The sequence below is a fragment of the Oryx dammah genome, unplaced genomic scaffold, assembly GCF_014754425.2.
Source record: "Oryx dammah isolate SB20612 unplaced genomic scaffold, SCBI_Odam_1.1 HiC_scaffold_11, whole genome shotgun sequence".
Taxonomy (NCBI): domain Eukaryota; kingdom Metazoa; phylum Chordata; class Mammalia; order Artiodactyla; family Bovidae; genus Oryx; species Oryx dammah.
The window spans coordinates 12,380,122-12,400,320 of record NW_024070195.1 but is presented as its reverse complement, the minus strand read 5'-3'; the positions used below and the strand labels follow the sequence as shown (position 1 = coordinate 12,400,320).

General features: G+C 44.2%; 1 protein-coding gene across 11 annotated transcripts in view; it reads left to right on the top strand.

The window, feature by feature from the left end:
- KIF13A (kinesin family member 13A) overlaps positions 1 to 20,199 on the top strand; it is a 197,354-nt gene that overhangs the window by 157,886 nt on the left and 19,269 nt on the right. For 8 of the 11 annotated variants that reach the window (XM_040249331.1, XM_040249329.1, XM_040249325.1 and 5 more), the window contains 13 exons: positions 34 to 195; positions 1,127 to 1,300; positions 4,581 to 4,732; positions 6,207 to 6,339; positions 6,528 to 6,674; positions 10,854 to 10,892; positions 12,486 to 12,585; positions 14,161 to 14,287; positions 15,638 to 15,693; positions 17,264 to 17,388; positions 17,651 to 17,827; positions 19,509 to 19,601; positions 19,842 to 19,994. In XM_040249331.1, the coding sequence (XP_040105265.1) occupies positions 34 to 195; positions 1,127 to 1,300; positions 4,581 to 4,732; positions 6,207 to 6,339; positions 6,528 to 6,674; positions 10,854 to 10,892; positions 12,486 to 12,585; positions 14,161 to 14,287; positions 15,638 to 15,693; positions 17,264 to 17,388; positions 17,651 to 17,827; positions 19,509 to 19,601; positions 19,842 to 19,994 (1,638 nt within the window). The remainder of the gene's footprint in view (positions 1 to 33; positions 196 to 1,126; positions 1,301 to 4,580; positions 4,733 to 6,206; positions 6,340 to 6,527; positions 6,675 to 10,853; positions 10,893 to 12,485; positions 12,586 to 14,160; positions 14,288 to 15,637; positions 15,694 to 17,263; positions 17,389 to 17,650; positions 17,828 to 19,508; positions 19,602 to 19,841; positions 19,995 to 20,199) is intronic. The other 3 variants (XM_040249332.1, XM_040249327.1, XM_040249322.1) reach the window with 1 other exon arrangement.

The following is a 20,199-nucleotide window of genomic DNA, read 5'->3' as shown; positions in this document are numbered from 1 at the left end:
TTAACCCCACGGTGCTCTGGTTCCTTGACCCAGGTTGCAGGGCGTCTCCACGTGGAAGTGATGCGAGTTACAGGCGCCGTCCCGGAGCGCATGGTGGAGGACGACTCCTCGGAGAACTCCAGTGAAAGCGGGAGTCTTGAAGTCGTAGACAGCACTGGGGAAATCATTCACCGAGTCAAGAAATTGACATGCCGGGTGAGAGGGAGGGGCTGCGGAGGCTAGGATCAGTGACCTTTTCCATTCAAAACAATTTGATGGAAAATCTTGGGCATTTTGCATATAACATGAGTGAGTGAATGAGTGAGTGAGTGAGTGAAATTCGCTCAGTCGTGTCCGACTCTTTGCGACCCATGAACTATACAGCCCATGGAATTCTGTAGGCCAGAATACTGGAATTGGTAGCCTTTGCCTTCTCCAGGGGATCTTCCCAACCCAGGAATTGAACCCAGGTATCCCACATTGCAGGTGGATTATTTACCAGCTGAGCCACCAGGGAACCCCAGGAATACTGGAGTGGGTAGCCTATCCCTTCTCCAGCGGATCTTCCCGACCCAGGAATTGAACCGGGGCCTCCTGCATTGCAGGCAGATTCTTTCCCAACTGAGCTATGAGGGAAGCCCCTGCATTAAACATGGTACAAGTTAACCTTTCTGACAGCAAACATGGTGATGGATAGTACTTTTTCCAGAAGTATAGCACACTTTATGATGACAGTTGTGTGAAGTTTCAAAAGTTTCTATGTATGTGAGCTGCAAGGAGCATCTGTTGTTCAGTGAATCATGCTTTTCTAGTAAAGGTTGCAGCTGTATCTGAAACTCAGTCATTAGGAAAGTTTGAGAGTGATGTGTGCCTTTGTTGCCATGCTCATATACTGTAGTTACAAATCTGTGGTACAGATTTCATTACAGATGCTCTTGTATGCCTGTGTACTCGGTCATGTCCGACTCTCTTCCACCCCATGGACTGTGGCCCACCAGGCTCCTCTGTCCATGGAATCTCGCAGGCAAGAGTACTTCAGATGTCAAATGGATGACTGATTTATTTCATCCCTATGAAAAGCATGCATAGTTTGTTTTCTTTATGAGAGTTATATTTGCGTTTTTTTTTCTTCTTCTTCTTTCTTCAGGTAAAAATTAAAGAAGCAACTGGGCTGCCCTTAAACCTCTCAAATTTCGTCTTCTGTCAATACACGTTCTGGGACCAGTGTGAATCCACGGTGGCCGCCCCTGTCGTGGACCCTGAGGTGCCTTCCCCACAGTCCAAGGATGCCCAGTACACCGTGACCTTCTCTCACTGTGAGGTACAAATGCCACTGCAAAATGAACTATTTAGGAGGCTGCCGGCCGGGACTCAGTTCAGAGGTCGACATGTAACTTAGAGGTTTCCCCCATTATGAAACATAATATGTTTATTAGGCTTTTTAACCTCCAAGTGTACTTTATTTTTTACATACAGTTCCACTATATTATATTCCATGGACAATTTGTAATAGATTCTCGAGGTTACTTTTTTTTTCAAAATTGTGCCCGTTTTTTTTCTGGTTCTACACCTAGAAAACACCACTTGTAAAATTTAACATATGTAAAGTCTATTAAGTCATTTTTTTTGGCTTTTTAAATATATGTATTTAATTGAAGGATAATTGCTTTACAGAATTTTGTTGTTTTCTGTCAAACCTCAACATGAATCAGCCACAGGTGTATATATGTCACCTCCCTCTTGAACTTCCCTCCCATCTCCCTCCCCATCCCACCCCTCTAGGTTGATACAGAGCCCCTGTTTGAGTACCCTGAGACCTACAGCAAATTCCCACTCTCTATCTATTTTACATATGGTAATATAAGTTTCCATGTTACCCTACCCATATGTCTCGCCCTCTTCTCCCCTCTCCCCATGTCCATAAGTCTGTTCTCTTTGTCTGTTTCTCCATTGCTGCCTTGCAAATAAATTCATCAGTTGTCAAGTCATTGTTATTATGAAAACAAGTAGCCCACTATTTTTAAGCTGTGTTTACCAAGTCTATTTGTCAATTCTTTATTAATCTTTTGTTGTTGTTTTCTGAATATTCTTTTAAATATTCCTCATATTTCTTTATAGCCAAAAAGTTGCTCCTTTAGAAGGGCGAAACCTGGATTTAAGATACATCCTACTTAACAACTGGCTTAATAAATACTAGCATCAGAGGCCTTGGACTCACTATGTGACCTGGAGTTTTTTTTCACCCTAAAATGTGTAGTTTGTGCTAATTGGTCATTAAATTTATTTTCCTTTTAAAATTCTGACTCTATCTTCAAATATTCCAATCCCAAAGAAAGGCAATGCCAAAGAATGTTCAAACTACCACACATTTGCAGTCATCTCACATTCTAGCAAAGTAATGCTCAAAATTCTCCAAGCTAGGCTTCGGCAGTACATGAACCAAGAACTTCCAGATGTTCAAGCTGGATTTAGAAAAGGCAGAGGAACCAGAGATCAAATTGCCAACATATGCTGGATCATCGAAAAAGCAAGAGAATTCCAGAAAAACATCTGCTTCATTAACTACGTTAAAGCCTTTGACTGTGTGGATCACAACAAATTGTGGAAAATTCTTCAAGAGATAGGAATACCAGACCACCTGACCTGCCTCCTGAGAAATCTGTATGCAGGTCAAGAAGTAACAGTTAGAACTGGACATGAAACAATAGACTGGTTCAAAATTGGGAAAGGAGTACGTCAAGGCTGTATATTGGGGCAGGAGTATGTCAAGGCTGTATATTGTCATTTAACTTATATGCAGAGTACATCATGTGAAATGCTAGGCTGGATGAAGCACAAGCTGAAATCAAGATTGCCGGGAGAGATACAATAATCTCAGATATGCAAATGACACCACCCTTATGGCAGAAAGTGAAGAGGAACTCCTCTTGATGAAAGTGAAAGAGGAGAGTGAAAAGGATGGCTTAAACTCAACATTCAGAAAACTAAGATCATGGCATCCGGTCCCATCACTTCATGGCAAATAGATGGGGAAACCATGGAAACAGTGAGAGACTATTTTCTTGGGCTCCAAAATCACTGCAGATGGTGACTGCAGCCTTGAAATTAAAAGACATTTGCTCCTTGGAAGAAAAGCTATGACCAACCTAGGCAGCATATTAAAAAGCAGAGACATTACTTTGCTGACAAAGGCCTGTCTAGTAAAGCTATGGTTTTTCCAGTAGTCATGTATGGATGTGAGAGTTGGACCATAAAGCTGAGTGCTGAAAAATTGATACTTTTGAACTGTGGCGTTGGAGAAGACTCTTGAGAGTCCCTTGGACTGCAGGGAGATCAAATCAGTCCATTCTGAAGGAAATCAACCCTGAATATTCATTGGAAGAACTGATGCAGAAGCTGAAGCTCCAATACTATGGCCACCTGATGGGAAGATCTGACTCATTAGAAAAGACCTTGATGCTGGGAAAGATTGAAGGCAGGAGGAGAAGGGGACAACAGAGGATAAGATGGTTGGATGGCATCACCAACTTAATGGACATGAGTTTGAGCCAGCTCTGGGAGTTGGTGGACAGGGAAGCCTGGCATGCTGCAGTCCATGGGGTCGCAAAGAGTCAGACATGACTGAGCGACTGAACTGAACTGATCTCCAAATAAGAAGTTAGGTAGTATAATGTTAAACCAATGCAGCACAACACAGCCCTTCTATTTCCTTCCCTTTCCTGCTAATGGGAAGGAAATGAAAGTGGTTCCTTGCCTGCTGCTTTGTTCTGGGTGATTTGCTTTACTGCTCTGTCCATTCAGTGTCTATTTCTTCACTCATCTCTTTGCGAAAAGTTGGAGTGGGAGGGGCCTCCCTAGTGGCTCAGTGGTAACGAACCCACCTGCCAGTGCAGGAGCCACGGGTTCAATCCCTGACCCAGGAAGATCCCACATGCCAAGGAGCAGCTAAGCCAGCGCACCAGAACTACTGAGCCTGTGCTCCAGACTGTGGGAGCCACAGCTGCAGAAGCTCATGCACTCTAGAGCCTGTGCTCTACAGCAAGAAAAGCCACCACAGTGAGAAGCCCGAGCACTGACATAAATAAACAGATAAACAGTTTTTGAAAAAGTTGGAGTGGGAGCGTTTAAGAGCAAGAGTGCAGATTGGTGGAGATAACCATATAAAATTTACTTCTGTTTTTTAGTCTCCTAAGCCATAGCAAGGAACAATCATAAATTCCTCTTTTTTTTTTGCTGTGCTAATTGGTCTGTTCCAGTTGAAAGCTGGGGTAGTCTGGGGAAAAGAGACCAAACCACAAGGAAGGGAGGACAGGTTCAGCTCTGCAACAGCGAGTCCTGTGACATGGGTGGCTACTTTCCTCAGTGTCCTCTTGTGTTAAAGAAAGGAACGCAATTCAGTTATCTCAGGGTATCCCTTGCCATCTAATTTGCTGGTTTCTTTGCTGTTTTCTGTCCAGCAGCAGCAGTGATGGGGTTTAAGGTTGGGATCAAGCTAACATCCTCTGAAGTGAATCTGTGTACAGTGACTCTGTGTGAAGTGGATTTCACAGATTCCTTTCTGCATAATTCCTGTCCTGTTCTGTTTCCCCCACTTATCCCAGGACTACGTGGTCAACGTAACGGAAGAATTCCTGGAGTTCATTTCAGATGGAGCACTGGCCATCGAAGTGTGGGGCCACCGGTGTACCGGGAACGGCAGCTCCATCTGGGAGGTCGATTCCCTTCATGCTAAGACAAGAACGCTGCATGACAGGTGTGTGCTTGGCTGAGGGCTTCAGACGCGGGGTCAAGGCTTGCACTTGGACAGTGGTTGAGAACTAGGACTCTGTGAGCCTATTTCCTGCTTTATGAAATGGGAATGATGAAAGGAACTACCAGGTTTTGGAAAAATTCAGTGGGGAAAGGAACATCTTTTCAACGAGACTGAAACATCTGGGTATCTACTTGGGAAAAAACAACCTTGATCTTAATTCACCTGATTCCACAAAACCTAATTGGAGATGGATCGTGACTTTAAATGTAAAAAATAAAACTGTATAGCTTATAGAAGAAAACAGGAGGGTATCATCTTTTAAGGTTGATTCTTTGCCTCTCCCATGACCCAGAAATCTTTCTTCTAGGTATTTACCCAAGAAAAATGAAAATGTAAGTCCATAAACAGCCTGGTACATAAATGTTTATGGCAGTTCTATTCGTAATGTCCCCCGAACTGTAAACAACCCAAATGTCCTTCAGTGTGAGAATGATGAGCTGTGTTAGTAGTCACACAATAGAATATTATTCAACAAAAAAAAGGAAAAGGACTCTGCCCCACTCTTACCCATTTGGACGAATCTCACAAACATTGTACTGAATCAGAGAAGCCAGAGCTAGAAGAGCACACTACTGCATGATTCCATTTGTATGAAGTTCTTGAACAGATAAAACTAATCTGAGGTTATACGGCTGCTGCGAATGGTGTGGGAATTGAGTGGGAAGAGGCCTGAGCAAACCTGCTGTGGTCATGGCAGACAAGGGGCACAGATGCGTGCATTTGTCAAGACTCATCCAGCTCTACACTTGAGAGCTAGACAGTTCACTGTGTCATACCTCAATAAATAAAAAGAAAAAAGAACCTATACCATAAGAGGTTGTTTTGAGAGCTAAATAGGAAAATAATCTGTGATACACATAGCGCAGTGCCTTATGCATAATAAATGCTCAGTGACTAGGGGCTTCTTCCTATTGTTAATAATGTGTTTGGTTAATAATGTCATGGATGTGACTTTCCTGAGGCTCCAGTGGTTAACAATGCATCTTCCAGTGCAGAGGACGTGGATTTAATCCATAGTCGGGGAAGTGAGACTCTTACATGTTGAGAGGCAACTAAACCCATGAGCCTGGGTTGACTCTGTGAAACTGTTGAGCCCAGGTGCTGCAACTAAGGAGCTTCCCAGGTGATGCCATGGTAAAGAATTCACCTCCCAATGCAGGAGATGCAGGTTCGATCCCTGGGTCAGGAAGATCCCCTGGAAGAGGAAATGGCAACCTCCTCCAGTATTCTTGCCAGGATCATGCCATGGACAGAGGAGCCTGGCAGGCAGTACAGTCCATGGGGTTGCAAAGAGTTGGACAAGATTGAACACACATGTATGCTGCAACTAAGACCCAACGAAGTCAAACAAATAAGAATAAATAAATGTTAAAAGAATAATGACTTGGTTGTTTGCTGGAACATGTTTCTGCAGGTGGAATGAAGTTACTCGCAGAATAGAGATGTGGATCTCCATCCTGGAGCTGAACGAGCTGGGGGAGTACGCCGCCGTGGAGCTTCACCAGGCCAAGGACGTCAACACGGGCGGCGTCTTTCAGCTTAGACAGGTACCTGGTTTGCCTCAGCTTGCTTCATGCTTTCTCCCTGTCCCACCATCACAGACAGTTTCTGGAGCTCTCTAGCTCTTTGCCTCTCTGTTCCCTCATTCTTCCCCCCTTTCCTTTATCCTCTTCGCCTGTCCCTCCCGCTTCCCATTCCTGGCACCCATTTCCGCATTGCACCCCCGCCTCTGCAGGGTCATTCCCGGAGAGTCCAAGTCACAGTGAAACCTGTGCAGCATTCCGGGACACTGCCACTCATGGTCGAAGCCATCTTGTCCATCTCCATTGGCTGCATCACTGCCCGGTCAACCAAGCTCCAGAGAGGGTTGGACAGTTACCAGGTGAGACCAACAGGCTTGAAATAGAGTTCAGCAAAGATTGGTTAATGCAGAACTAAGGCAGTCCTCTTTAGGAATATAACTAAGCTCTTCCCCTTAACCATGTATCTGCCCCACCCCTACCCATTCATATGTCCATCCGTTGCCTTTTACTAGGTTTAAAATACCATATTGGCTTAGTGCTGCATAGTAATAATTTTATTTATAAACACACGTTGACGCTATTGTGCTCATTTACTCTAGGCAGGTTTTATTTTACATCAGGCCCAAATTATGTTGGGTATGTGACATTTCTGGCTTTGGCCTGATTCCACTTTTATTAATATAAAATTGCCCCCAGATGCTGCCATAATTAACCAGCTCTCTGAAAGGTTTCCTTTTTATTTAAATTGAAAGTTGTCCTCATGATCGTTTATGTTTATTAAATCTCCTTTTGCTAAATCTTCTGTTTTAATTTTTTTTGTTTAATTAAAAGGTGGAACCGTCTAAGTGTTCATTACATTTGCCAATCACAATAAACTGTGAGATCAGGGACTTGTCGCCAGGGACCTGAAAGAACTCATGTCCTTCACTGAGTCCCTGGCTTGCTATCAGTTATAATTAGAGACAAGCTTCCCTGATGGCTCAGTGGTAAAGAATCCACCTGCCAGTGCAGAAGACCCGGGTTCCATTCCTGGTTGGGGAAGATCCCCTGGAGAAGGAAATGACAATCCACTCCAGTATTCTTGCCTAGAGAATTCCATGGACAGAGGAGCCTGGCAGGCTGCAGTCCATGGGGGTCGCAAAGTCAGACACGACTTAGCAACTAAACAACAGCAACTTAGAGACTTGGAAGAATCAGATCATTGAATCCTGGTTCCCTCACTGGCACAGGTGAAGGCAACATGCTCCGTGTGGTGATGGGGAGAAAAGTTTCTCTGTAGAGTCTGGGCAGAAGCCCAGACTATTCTGAGAATGATTCATCTTCCAACGCAGTTTCCTTTTGGCTTCATGGCAGCAAAGACTTTGCTGAAAGCTACAAAGGAGATTGACTTGGACTGTTGGGCCAAAAGGAAGGCACAACTTTGTGAGACTCATCCCAGGCCAAAACTGCCTCAGACTCAAAGCCTGAGAAGAGTGTAAATGGAGATGTGAGGCTGGAGTCTATTGTTTCTGGGGAGGCTTCTCCACCAGACTTTTCCTTGTGTGTGGAGTAGATGTTATTAATAGGCTGTCCCTCGCTTGGCCATTAACTTTGAGGGCAGCTACAGGGCCTGGTAGAAAGAGCTCAGACTTGGAGTGAGGATACCTAGTTTTGTTTGATTTAACCGAGTCATTTAAACTTTGAGTTCTAGGACTTCTCTGGTGGTTGACTGGTTAAGAATCTACCTTACAAAGCAGGGAACATGGGTTTTGGTCCCTGGTCGGTGAACCAAGACCCCACATGCCTTCGTTCTGCAATGGAAGATACCATATGATGCAACCAAGATCCCACGTGCTGCAACTAAGACCCAATGCAGCCAAATAGATAAATATTAAAATATATGTATATATATATTTTGAGTTCCCTTTTCCTTTCCTCCAAAACTATGATAATTCTCTGAGGTCCCTTTCTGCCATAAGATTTTGTGACTTAATGAATCTCTGATCTTAGATAAAACCTTGAATCTGTGTGTCCTGAACCATGACTACAGACATGGATCATTAACTGATTGATATCATTAACTGATGGATTATTCTCACTTGAGGAACACTGTGAAAGTGAAAGTCGGCTCAGTTGTGTCCGACTCTTTGTGACCCCATGGACTGTACAGTCCATGAAATTCTCCAGGCCAGAATACTGGAGTGGGTAGCCTTTCCCTTCTCCAGGGGATCTTCCCAATCCAGGGATCGAACCCAGGTCTCCCGCATTGCAGGTGGATTCTTTACCAGCTGAGCCACAAGGGAAGCCCAAAGGAACACTTACAAGTGTTGATTATTTGCACTTTTTAAAGCAGCTATACCTCTTGAGTTAAAACTTCAAAGAATATAGCACCTGCCATGCAAACTTAAGCAGTGACTATTTTAGAGCTTTTGTTTTTCTTTGCACCATGCTGCAGGTCATGTCCAGTACCGTTTTTGTTGGTGGAATAGGACATTAGAATTATTTTGATGTGACAGCTGGAGCCAATCCAGAAAAAGCTGATTTCACAATAGTTCTCCATCATGAAAGCTCAAGCTGGTTTTCCGTGAATAGAAGTATCTCCTTGGTCTAAGAAATAATGAGAAATTACGGCTGTTTGTCCTTTATTCGTTAGTATGGGGAATTAATTCGAGGAAAGTTATTTCAGTATTGGGCTTGCATTTAATAAGTTAGTTATCCAAATGAAAATGATGGCTACCAAACTAACCCTGAAGTTTGTTTTAAAGTCTACACACAGAATAATTTTGACAGTATTTTTTAAAGCACTTTTGAAAAGCAGTATATTTTGAAGTATACTTCAATATGAAAACAATGTAAATATATATTTTTTAAAGTGCTTGGAAAAAATAGTCTTTTATATGACCAGGCCACTCCACTTCCTTTTTTAACATTAACCCTCTAATAACTGCAGAAAAATGGAAGAAGGATGTTTCATTTTAAGTAGAACCTGCCTCCATAGAGATGGATATTCTCTACAAATGGGGATTTCTTTATTTTGTTTCTTTCTCTATTTTTTGGCCTTGTAGCTTCTGGGATGTTAGTTCCCTGACCCAGGATCAAACCTAGGCCCTCAGCAGTGAGAGCCCAAGAGTCCCAACCACTGAACCACCAGCTAATTCCCTTTCCCTCCTTGTTTCTAAGGAAAATCGTCTTAACTAAAACCCTTTTATTTTCAACACGATCATTTTGTTTGGCAAATGTTTTTGCCAAAATGCTTATTTTATGTAGTTATTGTAAAGTGTTGTCATGGGTTTAGGACAGTTTTGGTTTTTCTCACCTGACTGGTACATGAATACTGGTCTGTCCTACAGTGGTGGATGATAGAGCCGTGTATCCAAAATCATGGGCTGTGCTCTTACCATGAGTGAGTAATAGTCGCTCACTCCTGTCTGACTCTTTGCGACCCCATGGACTGTAGCCTGCCAGGCTCCTCTGTCCATGGAATTCTCCAGATAAGAATACTGGAGTGGGTTGCCATTTCCTTCTCCAGGGGATCTTCCCCACCTGGGATCCAACCTGGGTCTCCTGCGTTGCAGGCGGATTCTTTATACCATCTGAGCCACCAGGGTAGCCCCACATAGTCATAAACTCTTACTGTAGTGGTTTCATATACAGACTCTCTGCAGTCTTCCCATGGTATCCAGGGGCATTGATTCCAGAACCCCGCTTTGGATACTAAAATCCGAGAATGCTCAAGTCTTTCACATAAAACGGCCCAGTACACTCCTCCCTCTGTATGAGGAAGCTTCTGTGGTTGGTTGAATCTGCAGATGGGGGACTTGTGGATACAGAGCACTGACTGTACATGGAGCCTTAGCTTCCCAGTGGTTTTTCCCCTGGGATCATGTCACAATAACTGAGGTGTGGTGCCAGGTCAAGGGCACAGACCTGGCCTCAGTCCTGACCCTGCCACTATCCGTGTGAGCCTTGGGTTCAATCATTTCATCCTTCAGGCCTCAGCTGAAAGTGAAAGTGAAAGTGAAATCGCTCAGTCATGTCCAACTCTTTGCAACCCGTGGACTGTAGCCCACCAAGCTCCTCCGTCTATACGATTCTCCAGGCGAGAGTACTGGACTGGGTTGCCATTTCCCTCTCCTGCCTCACGGCTAAAACCAAGAGCCTGAGCCAGAAACTCCCCAGAGTCCTTTCTGACTTTGCCCACATAAATCTCAATTGGCAGCTCACCCAGAAACTAATAGCAACTTTGCACAACAGTGGGGTAAGTCTTGACCCAGCGGGGTTCGTTCCTCTCCCCAGCTAAGAGAATCTAAGATAGTTCGTATTTTTCAATGACTGCTTTCTCCATGAAAGAAAAAAAAAGTAAAATCTTAAATTCGCTGTTAACTATAGGCAAGTGAATTAAATCCAGTTTTTGAGATTCCGTTCAATGTTTATTATGCCATTGCTGTTTGTGTGTGCCGTCCTTTGTAATGTGTGTGTTAAGCTTAAAGATCTGTTTTCCTTGTGTGCTGTTTGAGAACCAAAATGCATGTCCTTTGTGTTTATTTTTTTCCTACCAGAGAGATGATGAGGATGGTGATGATATGGATAGTTATCAGGTATTACTGCTGCTGTCAATCCTGTGGCATGGGGCACAGCTGCTGCTAATTGCCAACATCCGCAAAGCCGAGGGCAGGGAGGAGGAAGGACCGTACAGCAAGAATATGCCGTTTTCACTCGCTTTTGATTTGCTTTCAGCATAATCAGGGACACAGTCCTGTTTCTACAGATTTCCCCATCAGTTCAATATGTGTATGCAGATACTTCAATTTTGCCATGCCATCTCGAACTGCTAGCTTGTAAAGCCTTTCTAAACAAGACCACTATCACTGTATTAAACTGATCTTAAGAACTGTAGTTATCCATCCATAATCTTTAAATAGACCTGTGTTTCCTATGTGAACCTGCAGTTAGCACCTTACATCCGAGTGAGTCACGTTGTTCTAACACGCCATTTAATTTTTAAAGATTTTTGCCAGATAGGAAAACTGGAGACATTTTAAGCACATGGTTTTGTTTAGCCAGTTTTCTTCTTTCTGTAAAGCCAAAGTTAGTTATTCATAACCTGGAGAATTTAACTCTCGGCCTTAAATCTTTCTGGAAATCTAGAGGAAAAAGTGCACAGGTGAAATTGTACTTGGTGCTGACCAGCCTGCAGTCAGTGGAATGTGGGATTAGAGTAATGTCAAGGTGACAAACCAAGATGAAGCTTTCTGGGTCACTTCCCAGTCTCTGTGCTGATTCTCTACATAAATGTCAAGAACATGTTTTCTGGTGTGCATTCCTCCAAGTAAAGTGTGGGTCCGTCATAGGGGACACCTCAGAAGTCCTCAGGTGTCTGCTCTTAATGGACCATCTTATGGGTTAGACTGGAATTAGGCAGTCAAAGCCTTCTGAATAGGGTTGGTAGGTGTCTTTCCTGCCTCGTAGTTTTACTGAGAAAGAAAACAAACAAGTGAAAACAAATCTTAGGGTAAATACCAGTATCCCCTTGAGTCTCAGCAGTGCCATTAACTAACGTCCTGTGGCTGGCTGTGCACTTCCTGCCCCGTGGTTCACAGTCAGGTCCAGCATCCGCTTCCGGGATTTCTCAGCATGGCTGACTGCATGTTGGCTTTTTGCATGGGGCATTTTTGGTTAGCCTCATGGTAGCAGTTAGAGGTAAGATCTTTGCAGCAAGTGCGAGAGGTTCTCTGCTGATCTATTCTCTGCCTTTCAGAAAATACACATTACCCAAGCCATTGAGCTATGAATGGTGAAAATGTGATTCTCCATTTACTGTTTTGAAATTGGGGGTCTGTTTCTGGTGCTCTTCCTCTTAGAATCACAAACCTCTTCAAACGAACAGCTACAACTTAAATACATAGACGCATATATTGTATAACAGCTGGTGTAGTTGGAGCTTGTCTTGTTTTTAAGTATAATTATCCTTTTGGAAGTCCAGGGGCTCTGATTTTCTGAAAATCAGGATCCTCAATCAGCATGCAGGTTCCTAAGGCTTCTGTGCTTTCTTGCATATTAATCACACAGCAACATTTAATGGCCTTTCCTAATGAAAAGTTCCCTAATCAATTGAAACACCTTTTGTTAAAAAAAGAAGAAAGAGTTATCTGTGCACTTTACAGGAAAATGTTTTCCCTTCCTGATGCCAGGAAGAAGACTTAAACTGCGTGAGAGAGAGGTGGTCGGATGCCCTCATTAAACGGCGAGAATACCTAGACGAACAGATTAAAAAAGTCAGCAACAAAAAAGGTACATGAGATGTTACTCTTGGCTGGGAGTTGCCTTTTCACTGGACAGTGAGGGTAGGCTGTTTTCATGCCTTAGCTACACAACAGTATCTCAGATTTTTGACCCTGTCACAATTATAGATATTAGTGAATTATTGTGCAAGGTTGGTTTAAACAGGCCTTAAATTTGAAAGTAGTTTCATTACTTGAGTGGACTATGATATTAAATGTTAAATTCAGTTTTCATTTTGATGAAGGCAAATGCCATCAATATCAATATGTCCATATGAGGTATTCCAGGCTCAGATCCTGCAGTGAAAGGGTCACTTTTGAACCCACGACATGTGGCAGGTGGGCCCCGGCTACCACTGGTCGGTAACCATGTGCTCGGCTTGTTGAGGGTGGCCAGAAGTCAGCCTGCAGCTCTGCTCACCACTACCCAACTTCGAGGATTCCATTTGCTTCCAACGGCCAACAGCCATTTGGATTCTAGAGCAGAAATATACTCTTAAAATGCCAGTTTCTCATCCAGACTGTGTGCTTCACTCAGTGAGGTTGATTCTCCTCCAAAGGACATGTCCTGAATGTGAGTCCACTTCACATAGAAGTCAGCAAAAATCCTCTCTCAGTAAAACATCTTGGTGTCAGTTTTTGTATGTGCTCAGCCTGCTAATGAAAGCCCACTTTGGATTTCCCTGGTGGTCCAGTGGTTAAGAGTCTGCCTACCAATGCAGGGGACGCCAGTTCAGTCCCTGGTCCAGGAAAATCCCACATACCATGGAGCAGCGAAGCCTGAGCACCACAGCTACTGAGTCTGCGCCCTAGAGCCTGGGAGCCACAAGTACTGAAACCCGAGCTCCCTAGAGCCGGTGCTCCACACCAAGAGAAGCCACTGCATGAGAAGCCTGGGCACTGCAACTAGAGTAGCCCCTGCTCTCCGCAGCTAGAGAGACCCCGAGCACAGCAATGCAGGCGCATCACTGCCAAATATAAATTAATTAATTTTTTCAAAAAATGATAAAGTGCTGGGAGTTAGAACTTCAATATATCTTTAAAAAAACAAACTCACTCCAGAGTTAAATTAGGCTAAGAGGATTGCAAAATAGATCAAATAAAATCCCTTGCATTACAAGTATGAAGGAGAATAAGTTCATTTTGCAGAGTGCAGGAGACCGTGTTTAATCCTCTGTAAAATGATGTGTGGTTTCATAAAGCAGTGCCCTGTCCATTCTCCCACTGGATCCTTCTGACAGGTGCATGAACTTGACATGACTTGTAGGATCCCTGTTGGACAAAGTAGGAAATGAAGACCCATCTGTGGAATAACTTTCCCAAATGACAGAACTCTTAAAAAAGACTCGAGTCTTCTCATTCCTGTTCCACTGCTCTTTCCACTCTTCCGGGCTTAGGCTCTGCTAGGCCGGTGTTCTAGCCTCCGTGAGCTGCTCAGGCTTAAACTTCAGAGCTTCAGATCCTTTTTGAGGGGGACATCCCGGATGGTTAAGCCACACATGGATACCACCCGGTACAAACCCGATTTAAATTTAGAAATTGTCCCTCCTCCCCCTTGGTGCTCATGCCCCTGTTTTGCCCGCAGAGAAGACGGAGGATGACGTGGAGCGGGAAGCCCGGCTGGTGGAGCAGTGGGTGGGGCTGACGGAGGAGAGGAACGCTGTGCTGGTGCCTGCGCCAGGCAGCGGGATCCCCGGGGCACCTGCCGACTGGTGAGTCCCCCTCTCCTGTGGTGGCCTGGGGTGGGTCAGGCGAGTGACCTGCTGAGATTGTCACAGAAAATGTTAAGTACTCCAAGCTGCCCAGGGAAGGGCCGCCCAGCCCCAGTGCTCCTGTCCCTCTTGTCCTTGCCCTCTGCAACCACTGTCCTCTCTCAGGAAGCCAGAGATCATTTATCACTGGCCAGGAATCAGATACCACGCTCTTCGGTTCCCCGGAAGGAGCACCTCAGACACAACTTCCTGATCTCCAGAAATTCTCATTGTTGTTATTCACTTGCTCAGTCATGTCCAACTCTTTGCGACCCTATGGACTGCAGCACACCAGGCTTCCCTGTCCTTCACCATCTCCCGGAGCTTGCTCAAACTCATGTCCATTGAGTCGGTGATGCTATCCAATCATCTCAGCCTCTGTCATCCCCTTCTCCTCCTCCTTCAATCTTTCCCAGCAGCAGGATATTTTCCAGTGAGTCAGTTCTTCACATTAGGTGGCCAAAGTATTGGAGTGTCAGTTTAAGCATCAGTCCTTCCAATGAATATTCAGGACTGATTTCCTTTAGGATAGACTGGTTGGATCTCCTTGCAGTCTGAGGGACTCTCAAGAGTCTTCTCCAACACCACAGTTCAAAAGCATCAATTCTTCGGCGCTCAGCCTTCTTTATGGTCCAGCTCTCATATCCGTACATGATTACTGGAACAACCATAGCTTTGATTAGATGGACCTTTGTGAACAAAGTAGTGTCTCTGCTTTTTAATACACTGTCTAGGTTTGTCTTAGCTTTTCTTCCAAGGAGCAAGCACCTTATAATTTCACAGCTGTGGTCAAGAAATTCTCATATCTTGGCTTAAAAGAAGGGTGCTTCTCGAGCATACTTGAAAAGGGCAGAAATGTCTTCTTATTTGTCTTCATGCCTATTTAGTTTGGTCACTAGCATAGAGTCAGCACTTAAGCACTACATCAACAATGATCCATTAGTCAGTTGATTTTCAATCAGTCCTGATGCTCAAAAGAAGCTAGGCAAATCAATCCAGCTTTCTGTACCACCTCTAAAGTAGTCACTTCTCTTCTTCCCATCACTAGAATTATTCTCAGAAAGACTTCAAATAATCTTTGTTTCAATTAATTACATGTAGTTCATATAACTGGTAGTTCTTTATAGAAATCACATAAATCCCATGATTTGTGTTAAATAAGGATGATAAGAATTGTGAGAATGTTTCATTTGTAAGAGCTGTATCTATCTCCACAATGGTTCTCTTCTGCTTCCCTGCCTCTGTGATGTTTAGTTATTTAACAAAAGGCAAAACACGTATTTTGTTATGATGAAATATTATTAAATTTAGGATCCCACCACCTGGAATGGAAACCCACATACCAGTTCTCTTCCTTGATTTGAACGGTAAGTAGAAACCTGTTGTTCCAAGGCTTGTCACCCTGAATGAGGTTTGCAATCTAGTCAAACCCACAGCATTTTAGCCCTTAAATGACTTGTCTGATCCCTCACATACCTTATCGAGGTAACAACCAAATGTATAAAACCATGACATATAGAATCACTAAAAGACAGATGTAGAAATTTATTCTTCAGAAAAAAGCACTCGAGAGATTGAGAGCTCCATACAAAAACTGTAGTTCAGTTATTGCTCAGAACAGTAACAGACATGGAAATTACATGAGAAAGTCATCACCCTTACAGTTCTGAATCCTTCTGTGTTGCCGCTGCTCAGGAATCTGCATTTCTGACTGATGCCCTTTGCTCCCCACCACCAGTGGTGGTGTTTCTAGACCATGATGACTTGTAACCCTACATGAAGGGTTGTCTGTTATTATAGCATCTAGATTGAACCTGGGTGAACCTAGGACAAGTGTTTTCCATGTGTTTTAGCAGCAAAATCTATTTTCAATATGAACTCGTAAATGGAACCCCACATGTGGAATATGAGAGTAGAGCTGCTGTGTTTAGGGATAGGCAGGCCCTTCTCCGGGGCCCTTGGGATTCCCAAAGCACAGCCTAAGAACCTCTCTTCTGGAGGGAAGACCAGTAACCGATGAACACATGGGAGGTTAGCTTTGTCTCTTCATACGGGCAATTTTTTTAAAAGCCTAGAAGTAGACTGTTACTTCATGAAGCAATGAGTTCCCCATTATTGGAGGTTCCCCATTATACAAGTAAAGGCTGAATAACTGTATCCAGAGATCTGTAAAGAGTGAATCCTACATTGGGTAAGGCATTGGAGAGGATGGTCGTCAAAGTTCTCCCAAATGCACAGAACTTTGTTTCTAAGTTGGTAATGTAACCGAACAAATCTCTGCTGCTGCTAAGTCGCTTCAGTCGTATCCGACTCTGTGCGACCCCATAGACGGCAGTCCACCAGGCTCCCCCATCCCTGGGATTCTTCAGGCAAGAACACTGGAGTGGGTTGCCATTTCCTTCTCCAATGCCTGAAAGTGAAAAGTGAAAGTGAAGTCGCTCAGTCGTGTCCAACTCTTAGCCACCCCATGGACTGCAGCCTACCAGACTCCTCCGTCCATGGGATTTTCCATGCAAGAGTACTAGAGTGGGTTGCCATTTCCTTCTCCAACAAATCTCTAGTGTAAATTACATAAGTAGGACCATAAACTTAACACTAGGTTATAAGAGGAATTGACATCAGAAAGCCACACAATTGTAAGGTATGTTTACATAGTGAAAATGTTTGTTCCTAGGACTATATATGGAATATATTTAGTCCATTTTATAGGAGAGTCACAAAGACACCTTTTTGGCTCCCAGAGTTGTTTTTGTAAAGGATAGAAGCTGTTGTGGGCACTGGAATCACTGTTTTAACTGCAGAATAAGGGATGAAAAAGATAAATAGCATTTCCTATAAACTTCATCTGTAAAAAGCATATTTAAAATTTTGGGGTGCTTGCTTAAAAGAAATCTGATGTTTCCCCCACTTTTGTATCTGTGCCCTGAACTTCGTCAGCGGATGACCTCAGTGCCAACGAGCAGCTCGTGGGCCCCCACGCATCAGGCGTGAACTCCATCCTCCCTAAGGAGCACGGCAGCCAGTTTTTCTACCTGCCCATCATAAAGCACAGTGACGAGGAGGTAATGGGCCTTTAAGAGTCTCTTAAAGGGCTTCAGATTAATGCACATGCCTGTGGGCCTGTCTGCCCATTAAGCTGCTATGGTTTGGGCTTTTGGAGACGTGGACTGGGAACTTTAAAAAGTAGAACAGATGTGTTATCCAAAAGGCGAGGGAAAGCATCTGTGATTCAGTAGAGTTGCACGTGGTTTTCTAGCTCAGGGTGTGTAACTGCTACAGCTGAGCTGTCTTATCTCCATGTCCCCCTCCTTCCTGGGTCCCTAGGTTTCAGCCACAGCCTCCTGGGACTCCTCGGTGCATGATTCTGTTCACTTGAACAGGGTCACCCCACAGAATGAGAGGATCTACCTGATAGTGAAGACCACGGTCCAGCTCAGCCACCCGGCGGCTATGGAGCTGGTCTTACGAAAACGGATTGCAGCCAACATTTACAACAAACAGGTAGTAACGGGGCCTGATTCTGCCATTGCGTGGTGGTGGTGTTTAGTCGCTCAGTCGTGTCTGACTCTTTGCGAGCCCATGGACTGTAGCCCGCCAGGCTCCTCTGTCCATGGGATTTTCCAGGCAAGAATTACTGGAGGGGGTTGCCATTTCCTCTTCTAGGGGATCTTCCCGACCCAGGGATGGAGCGGCATCCTGCATTGCAGGCAGATTCTTTACTGACAGCTCCCTGGTGGCTCAGCTGGTAAAGAATCCGCCTGCAGTGCAGGAGGCCCTGGTTCAGTTTCTGGGTTGGAAAGATCTGCTGGAGAACAGATAGGGTACCCACTTCAGTATTCTTGGGCTTCCCTGGTGGCTCAGCTGGTAAAGAATCCGCCTGCAATGTGGGAGACTTGGGTTCCAAGTCTCTTCCCTGGGTTGGGAAGATCCCCTGGAGAAGGGCAAGGCTACCCGCTCCAGTATTCTGAGCTGGAGAATTCCATGGACTGTATAGTCCATGGAGTCGCAAAGAGTCAGACATGACTGAGCGACTGTCACTTCAGTTTACCACCAGCGCCACCTTTGTATGAGCACTAAGTTTCTTGCTCTTTGCTATCACAAAGTGGTGTTTGGGGGTGTTAATTCAGTGGCTGTGCAAGTCGCTACCAGCTTATAATCTGATGCTCATTTATCTAAGATGACAGGGTCTGAGGATAGCAGAACTAAATGTCATCCAGCAAAGAACTCTTCCACCTTGACCAGTTTGAGACCCATAACCCTAGGAGGCAGTGAAGTTACGACATTTCTCTGCTTGAAAAAGATTAAGTGCCTGGCTCAAACAGGTTAATGACAAAAGCAGGACAAAGGCAGGCTGCATATAAGTCCGTGTGCTAACGCCTCCCCAGATCTCATCTCAGAAGCACTGTCAGCAGAACGGATGCGCTGAGCTGACTTCTGATGCTGCCAGGATGGACTGATTAAACCCCGACAGCATCAAGAAGGAAGAGAGCAGATGGGATGGGAGAGAGAAGCAGTGAATCCCAGATTTCTCCTAAGAAACTTTTCCAAATGCACTTTTTCCCCTGGAGTAAAAGCTAGGAATCTCTTTTCTTGAAGAAAATGTACAGCTTAAAAATCACTTTCAGGTTCTTTTTTTTAAACAGTGGTAAAACTTTTGATAGGCAATATTAATTATATATCATGATGATGTATAGAATGTTAATGTATAATGTGGGCTTCCCAGGTGGCTCAGGGGTAAAGAATTGGTCTGCCAGTGCAGGAGACACAGAAGACCTGGGGTCCATCCCTGGGTGGGGAAGATCCCCTGGAGTAGGAATTGGCAACCCACTCCAGTATTCTTGCCTAGAGAATCCCATAGACAGAAGAGCCTGGCGGGCTAAAGTCCATGGGTCGTAAAGAGTCAGACACAACTGAGCCACGAAATATGCACACAGTAAAGGGAAGCAACCACAGAAAGCCCTGGTTGGACTGCAAATTCTGTCATATAATCCCCAGATTTAATAGCTGGATGTTATTGTCCTTCAGGTTTGAGGACAAAGATTTTTCCATTCAGTGTTCTTCTGTTTTACTTTGTAGTGTGTGTGTATCAAAAACATAGTCATTGATTTTTTTAAATAATTTATATAATACTAAATAGCTTATATTTTCCATATCACTTAATTCAGCTTTCCTTTTCTGCCAGAGTTTCACCCAGAGTTTGAAGAGGAGAATATCACTGAAGAATATATTTTATTCCTGTGGTGTAACCTATGAAATAGTATCCAACATACCAAAGGTAAAAGCATGTATTATTTTTTTGAAATGTCAGAATCTGAGTACTGGAGAACGAGTTAGGTCTCAAAACTTTTGAACCATTTTCTCACCACAATTTTGAGAGAAATATTGTTCGCGTAACAATATCTACAAGTATTTGTAACTTTTTGTATTATTTTTGTAATCATTTGTATTTGTAAATATTTTTGTAACAATATTTACAATACTTGCAAGTAATGTAGATGCCTGCTTGTCTCCTTAGGCAACAGAGGAGATTGAGGACCGGGAGACGCTGGCTCTCATGGCCGCGAGGAGTGAGAATGAAGGCACGTCGGATGGGGAGACGTACATCGAGAAGTACACACGGGGCGTGCTGCAGGTGGAGAACATTCTGAGCCTGGAACGACTCCGGCAGGCAAGTAACCACAGGGTCTGGACCGGAGGGTGAGATCACCAGCAAGTGAAAACTGACAGTGGTAGCCGTTCAGCTGTGTCCAACTCTGCAACCCCATGGACTCTAGCCCACCAGGCTCCTCTGTCCCTGGGATTCTCCAGACAAGAATACTGGAGTGGGTTGCCATGCCCTCCTCCAGGGGACCTTCCCAACCCAGGGATCAAAC